Below are 8281 nucleotides of genomic sequence, written 5' to 3'. Positions count from 1 at the left end.
ATGTGTATGAGTGTATTGCCTGCATGTAGGTAAGTGCACCCGTGTCGTGCAATGCCTGTGGAGGTCAGAAGAGGCTGTCGGATCCCCTGGAACTGGAGTTACAGACAGTTGTTAGCTGCCATGTGGGTGCTGGGATTCGAACTCAGGTCTTCTGCAAGAACAACCAGCGTTCTTAACCACTGAGCCATCTCTCCAGCCCCCCTAATGATATTTTTAAGGACTGAGCAGATGAAACTTTGCTGGAGAGACTGAAGACTCATTCTGAACAATAAAAGCTTGCTTCTGTTTTGTTTAGTTTCTAAGAATATGTTCTCAAGACCTCAGAGATTCTATTTATTTGCAAGACACATGCCCTCTGATACACACATAGCTGAAGCATACTTACTACAAAAATTGGTGATGCCTGCTGTCCTATATTCCTGGAGCCTCTTGATTTCCCTCCGGAGTTCAAATTCCACTGTTCCCCCAAGAGAACAAAGAAGAAAAATTGGAAAACCAAAGTCAGCATCAATGAGTGAGTATATTTTAGTAATTCTGCCATATATAAAAGACTAGGCAATTTCATCTGGGGAAATGAATTCTTTTCATTAGGAACTTCTCGCTAGAAATTTTTCCCAAGAGCTGAGAAAAGTCTACTCCAGCTGTCTTCCAGACGCTGTCTCAGATGCAGCAACTGGAACTATCTCTTAAAACACTTGAGTACACTGGCTCAATTCATTATCTACAAAACTGATGAATATAAATTTTCAATCTAAGTATTCCTGTTTTACCTACTTGGCTAGAATTTCTACTCACACAATCAAGTTTTTATGCAATTTCTCTGGATGTGGCTCTGCTGCAAGGGAAAGACAAAGCTCTATGCTCAAGCCCCAGTGAAGTTTCTTCACAGCTATTCCCTATAGGGACAAAAGGACATTGTATTTTCCATAAACCAAAAATTTCTGCTGAGTCACAGATCAGACTGCACTACTTATTCAGTGACAGAACATTCCAACCTGGGTGCTTTTGAAACACAGGATGAAGGAAAAGCCCAGACAATTGATGGGATGTAGTGCTCTATGGTGACATAGAGCCAGGGATGACAAACTGGGACAGGAAGTAGAGGATAAGTCACTCAGTACCAAGCACACAAAGAATGACAACCAAACAAGGTTTATCCTGAGGCCAATCAACCTGGCTCAGGTAAATGCCTGTGATTCTCCCTAAGAAATATTTGTATGATGAAAGCAATGATCAAGGACCTTCTAAGAAAAACAAAAACAACTCCCAGAACTAAACAGAAAAGCCAAATAAATATACAGATTTCATAATTAGAGGTACAGAAATGAGCCAGGCAGTGTAGACTTACTGCCTTAACCTCAATTTTCTTTTTTTAAATTTTCTTTGCTATATTTTATGTGTATAAGTGTATTTGTCTGCATGTATATAAGTGCACCTCTGTTGTGCAATGCCTGCAGAGGACAGAAGGTTGTTAGCTGCCATGTGGGTGCTGGGATTCAAACCTCGGTCCTCTCCAAGGGCAGCCAGTGCTCTTAACTACTGAATCATCTCTCCAGCCCTAACTTCAATTTTTATGGTTGAAAAATTCAATTATAACTGGGATGAACTCTCAGGAATACCAGAGCAGGGAAGAGAATGGTTTGAAGTACTGTGTCCATGAGTCATCAACTCAGCACCCACTGCTGAAATGAGCTTCAATACTAAAACATTACAGACAAAATAGTATGTCTGGAATTGGCTTCAAAATAATCCACTTGAAGGCAAGAGGGAAGAGGAGTGTGTGGCAAGATGAAACTGGATTGGTACTGCACTGAAAACTGCTAAAGCTAGCTACACAGATACACGGGGTGGGGGTGGGGGTGGCAGTAGGTGGTTGTTTGTTATATCATTACCTCTTCTTCTTAATGTACTTGAAAAGTCCTATGAGAAGTCAAAAACTGCTGAACATGGTGGCACACATCTGTAATCCAGTACTTGAAAGGTAGAGGCAGAATTTTAAGCTTGAGCCCAGTCTGGGCTATAGAGAAAGTTCTAGGCTAGCCTGGGCTATGTACATAGCAAGACCCTGTCTCAAAACAAAGACAAAAACAAACAAACATACAAATACCAAAAAGAAAACTGCTAAAAAGAAAAACCCCACTACATAACTATTTCTCTCTAAAGAAAGCAAGTCACTTAAGTTTTTTTTTTTGTTTGTTTTTTTTTTCCCCTTAGGTATGTGAGTGTGGTGTATACATGAACACAGTGGTCAGAGGAGGACCTGGGGTGTCCAGCTCTATCACTGTTTACCTTATTCTTTTGAGCCAGGGTCTCTCACTGAACCTGAAGCTAGCCTGACAGCTAGCAAATCCCAGCAATCTTGTCTCTGCCACTAGGAGAGCTGGGGTTATAGGTGCTGGCACTGCCAAGTCCAGCTTCTGACACAGGTGCTGGAATCTGGATGCAGGTCTTCATGCTTGCACAGCGAACACTCTGATCCAACTGGGTCATCTCTCCTGCCCCTCACTAAGCTTTTAAACCTCCTCTCCCATTCTCACTGAAGAATTTGGCCTTATGGTAATAAAAGAGCAGACAGAGATCCCCATTTATATATATAACCTATCATTACCTCGTTTATTTATATATGCGCGCACACACATACACACACATACACACACATTCAAAGAACCACCTACATGCATGGCTTTCAATGAACTTGTCATGTTCCACTGGCCCCACAATCCTCGCAAAGCGCCTCATTGTTTCATAAAGATCTTGGACCTCCTTGGGATATCGCCGCTCCATTACTATAGAGAAAATAAACACGTCACAAAGAATGTAAAGATCTCTAAGTTTGTTGTACTTTTTTTTTTTTTTTAAATTTTACCAAACTTCTGTGGGTTTTTTTTTGTTGTTGTTGTTGTTGTTGTTTTTTTTGTCTTTTGAGACAGGGTTTTTATTCCACAGGACATGAGCTGGTTTGATGATCATAAAAACAGTACTGGTGCACTTTCTACAAGACTCGCGACAGATGCTGCCCAAGTCCAAGGAGTATGTAGATTGTACTCCGCTGCTATTTTTCTTTAATAAATAAGCAAGCATATGGCATAGCAACACTGTTTTGTCTTTTGAGACAGGGTTTCCCTGTAGCCCCAACTGTCCTGGAGCTCACTATGTAGACCAGGCTGGCCTCACACTCACAAAGATCTGCCTGCCTCTACCTCCCAAGTGCTGGGATTAAAGGCATGCGCCACCACGCCCGCCGCTTTTTAAAAAAAAAAACAAGAAATGAAACTCTAGGATATCATTTCTAACCTCACATGACTAACCCATGACAGGAAGCAAATAGGAAAGCTAAGGATGCAAAACACTAATAATAATTACAGCTCCCCAGCAACTAACACAAGGGATAGTTATCATGTTATATATCAAGGGATTGTTATGGAGATCAGCTACTGATGTCCCCCAGCTACCGTCTTTAATCTGCACAGGACCAGGTACTGCTGCCACAATGGAAGAGGGAATTAAAGGCAGAACCTGCATCATTAAACACAATGTTGGCCAAATTTTCTGGTATCTGTTACTGCAGGAAAACAAGGAAACCTCAGACATTAGAAACCAACCAAATGGGCATGGTGGCAAGTACCTGTAATTCCAGCACTTGGGAAGTAGAGGCAAGAGGACCATCCAAAGTGTGAGATCAGCTTTGTTTAATATAGTGAGTTTCAATCCAACCAGAGCGAATAGCAAGACCTCGTCTCAAGAAACCAAAAAACAAAACAAAGAACTCATCTCAAAAAGGCCAATTAGCCTGGGAAAAAAAGTGTGTATCTCTGACCTGGAAGAACCTGCGTGTACAAGCTGGTTTTATGCAGCACTGGTGCAAACACCTACCAACTGAGCTGCATCCCCAGCTCCTTACTGTTGCTAACAAAAGTATTGTTATAAAGCCAGGTGAGTGATGCACACCTTTAATCCCAGCACTTTCAAGGCAGAGGCTGGCAGATCTCCGTGAGTTAGAGGCCAGCCTAGTCTGCAATAGAGAGTTCCAGGACAGGTAGTGCTACATAGTGAGACTCTGATTTACAAACAAAAAAAGGTTTTACAACTTGCACCAAGGTTATGTTATATTTAACAAGTAGTTTCAAAATGATGGTATCTAGAAAATGATCCATTAATATTTATGCTATAATTACTACAATTCTTATACAGTGTTGTTGACTATACAATGATAGCTTTTTACTGTCACTATGGATCAGAATAGCCTTGAAAATTTTTGGTTTTGGTAGTAGGGATCAATCCAGCCTCAAGCACACTCTATAACCCTAACACTGTATCAGAATCTTTAAAATCTTCCAGGTGACACTAACTAGCATGCAGCTTGAATTAAGAATATTGCCAAAGGTGGATCTCAAGGCCAGCTGGGGCTACAGGGAGACCTTGTTTTCAAAAAAAGAATAAAAGAACACTGCCAGAATGTTTTGAAACTACTCAACAATGTTAGAAGAATTAAGGAAAAAGAAAAATCAGCTCACACTCACATTGAAACTTTCTAAGGTTGATTAATCCATGATCTCGTATAATTCTAAAATGAAAAAAAAAAAATCTTAAAAACAGGGCTTCACATATAATACATATAATTTTTATTATACAAACATTCAAGATGGTATATCAGGGTCCAAAGAAGTCAGTATCCACAAACTTGTGAATCAGACTCTGAACTGAGCATCACACTGTCCCTCTTGGGCACAAATGAGTCTCAGTAACTATTTGCTAGATGATTCAGTTCCTACTCACAAATACTGAAAAACGTGTCTGTCAAGATGGTGCAGAAGGGAATCTGCCTATATATCATGAGACTAATCTGTTCAACTTGTGTAAGTAATTGAGAACAGCCATTTAAGGGAAACCTGCTAAGCATGAAAGGATACCATGATACACACATTAAACATTTACAACCATGCATTTACACACTTTGAAGACACTTGAAATAAATATGGATTGGCTCTGTTTAATGGAAGGGCATCATAAAACATAAGACCTAACCAGCAACTCTCAACTGGGTTCTACAATACTCTCTAGCTCTAATTATAAATGTTAAGCAAAACAAATTTAAGTAAACCACATGGGGCTATACGGCTGGAACCTTTGATTTATACCAGAGGTGTTAATGACTAGGCTTCTTAGGGAAGCAGCTATGTAAGCTTTTGCAGCACTTCCTGGAAGCTGGCTCCAGATACACAGGTGCAGGAGAAAGCTATGCTATAGATCATATCTTGGTCCTTTGAGAGTGGTCTCCCAGCTAGGCGTGGTGGTGCACGCTTTTAATCCCAGCACTTGGGAGGCGGAGGAGGCAGATCTCTGTGAGATTGAGGCCAGCCTGCTCTACACAGCGAGTTCAGGCCAGCTGAGAATGATCTCCCAACTCCCTCTCTCTTCTCTTGCTGATTATCACTTTACCAATGGGTTAGCAATATCACAGTAACCAACATGTCTATATACACAGCACAGACCTGAAAATCACTCTGCATATCCCTCTCTGAACTGTTAGCCTCTATAACCCAATAGTGGTCTGGGTTCCATTATTTTTAACTCTGAATATATATGTGACTGTCTGGTTCTGGGAATTGTTCATAGGGCCTCACATTGCCTCTGAATGAGACCTCCAGTCCCTGAATGTATATTTTTGGTCTTCTAGAAAGGGAGGAATAACCAAGGTACCTGAAACTTGTTCAGAACTTCTTTAAAATCCTTCTAGATGAGGTTTTCTTTTTTTGTTTTTTGTTTTTGACAAAGAACTTAAAACAGTTTACCTATATTATTCAAAAGTCATCATAACATCAAAGGATAAGAAAAGTGGAGGTAAAAACAATACAGGGATTATTAGCCTCATTTGCCAGATGAGAAACCAAGGCTTAAGGAGGTTAAAATGTCTTCCTCAAGGTTACAAGAGTGAAGTGTTCCTACAGACTACATGCGATCAACAGGTCAAAAGTGAAAGGAGACAAGATGGTTTGTCCATACTTACTTTTTTCGTCTTTGTCTCTCCTTTAACCTGGAATGATAGATATCTACCACGGCCATCTTCAGAGCTATAAGTACATACACATGTATAAATAATAAAATAAGATCAAGACAAAAAAAATTATTTACCCAAACTTTTTTTGGGAGAGTGCTGACATATTTTGCTGTGTTGGCTGGCTTTGAACTTACAATGATCTTGCCTCAGCTTTCTGAGAACTGGGGTTAGGAGCATATACCACCATACCTGGCTTCCCCAAACTTTAAATACTATTCCATTAAAAATATCTTAGCATACTGAATTTCTCTATCAGTAAATAATAATAATGATTATTATTTTGGCATTGCCAAACCCAGGGCCTCACACAGACTAGGCAAGTACTAAGTTATCACTAAACTGCATCCCCAGCCCAAAAGTGACTGCACAAGATTAAGCTCAAGAGACAGTGACACAACAGGATAGAGTACAGTGTAGACATGTTCCCAGACTAACATTTTCAGCTGGGTGACAACTGTTCTCAGTGCTGAGTTTTGCATTCTGTAATGACAAGATCCATCAAGCAGCCTAACCAATGTAAAAGCTGCACCCTCCTTGGCTGCTCATGTCCCAAACCTTTCCTGACTTTAGTCTCATATGAAATAAGGAGAAAAGAAGCAGTGAAGAGGAGAGCTCAAAATCAGCACAATGATTTTGCTCTTTCCTTCCCTGCCACTCTCTTTCCATCTTCAGAGGTCCCAAGATTTCTGTTCTTGTCTCTCTTCACTCTTCTCCTTATTCCTACAAACTCATCCACTTCGATGGGTCCAAGTCCCATAAGACTATATAATCTCAAACTCAGATATCTACTTTTAGCTTCAGATTCCGTTGGCTATCCCTACTCACATAGCTTCAGGAGCAAGCTTACAGGTTCTTCCTTACCAAGTTCTTACTTCAGTTAACAGCAAGTTGTCCAAGACAGAAATCAACCTGGTCCCTCTATCCCCTGTAAAACTTAGCACTATGATGCATTACTAAACATTCTTTTCATCTTAAAATTCTGAAAGTAACAATGATTTTAGTAGATGCTGGAGCTACCTTAAGAACTTGCCCCCTTAAGCTTTGTATAAAGGCAGCAAGTTGGAGATTATTATTTTTATTGTTAATAACATTATTTTATAGGCTTAGAAACTGTGTAAGGCTGGAGAGATGGCTCAGCAGTTAAAAGCACTAGCTGTTCATGCAAAGGACCTGGGTTTGGTACCCAGTACCAATTTAGAGTGATGTTTTGGGTTTGCTTTCATTACTGAAGACATTCACAGAAGAATCTCTAGCACAACATATCGACCTGCCATGTGTCTTGAAAATCTAAAATGCATTATCCAAATGTTAGGTAATTTTCAAAAATACACCAGTCTTTCTAGCAATGAAATCGGACCATGGATGAGAATATGTATCTATCTTTCAAGATGTAAACTTCATTCCAAATTTGAGCTCAGAGCTTCTGGAATGCTGGTAACTCAAAAGCAATGTATTTCATTCTCATCCAGATTATAGAGCTCCAAGTTCCAGTTTAGCCCAGGAGGGCAATGAAGTCATGTTCTATTAGTTTTTGTTAAGTTTTTATTTCAGTCCACTCAGAAGGCAGTGGCAGGAGGATCAGAGTTTAGGGCTAGTCTAGGCTAGCCTTCAAAGAGAAAAAAAAAAGTTGGGCATGGTGGCATACATCTTTAATCCCAGCACCTGGGAGGCAGAGGAAAGCAGATCTCTGTGAGTTCCAGGCCAGCCTGGTTTACATAGAATTCTGGGCAGCCAAATCTACATAGTGAGACCCTGTCTTAAAAATAAACACCTTTAATCCCAGCACTCAGGAGGCAGAGGCAGCCTGATCTACATAGTGAGTTCCAGGATAGCTGGGGCTACAGGGAGACCCTGCCTCAAAAAGACCAAAAATAAATAAATAAATAAAAAATAAATAAAATAAAATAAATAAAAAATAAAAAAATAAGCTGAGTATGATGGCACACGCCTTTAATCCAGGCACTTGGGAGACAGAGGCAGGTGGATCTCTGTGAGTTCAAGGCCAGCCTGGTCTACATAGTGAGTTCCAGGTCAGCAGGGGCTACAGGGAGTCCCTGTCTCAAGAAGACCAAAAAAATAAAATAAAATAAAAAATAAATAAAGACTCAGTCTATATGCTGGGCTTAAAAAAAAATTAAAAATAGGGGCTGGAGAGATGGCTCAGAGGTTAAGAACACTGTTCTTGCAGAAGACCCCGGTTTGAATCCTAGCACCCACATGGTA

At 40.3% G+C, this 8281-nt stretch overlaps 1 protein-coding gene across 1 annotated transcript in view; it reads right to left on the bottom strand.

The window, feature by feature from the left end:
• Tada2a (transcriptional adaptor 2A) overlaps nucleotides 1-8281 on the bottom strand; it is a gene marked incomplete in the record, with an annotated part of 58944 nt that overhangs the window by 9766 nt on the left and 40897 nt on the right. The window contains 4 exon segments of the mRNA XM_008848087.3: nucleotides 386-457; nucleotides 2676-2786; nucleotides 4521-4564; nucleotides 6008-6071. Coding sequence (XP_008846309.1) covers nucleotides 386-457; nucleotides 2676-2786; nucleotides 4521-4564; nucleotides 6008-6071 — 291 coding nt within the window.

Source organism: Nannospalax galili, unplaced genomic scaffold, assembly GCF_000622305.1.
Source record: "Nannospalax galili isolate Female #2095 unplaced genomic scaffold, S.galili_v1.0 scaffold363, whole genome shotgun sequence".
In the NCBI taxonomy this organism is placed as follows: domain Eukaryota; kingdom Metazoa; phylum Chordata; class Mammalia; order Rodentia; family Spalacidae; genus Nannospalax; species Nannospalax galili.
The sequence above is the reverse complement of the archived record's forward strand: the minus strand, read 5'-3'. Positions and strand labels throughout refer to the sequence as shown.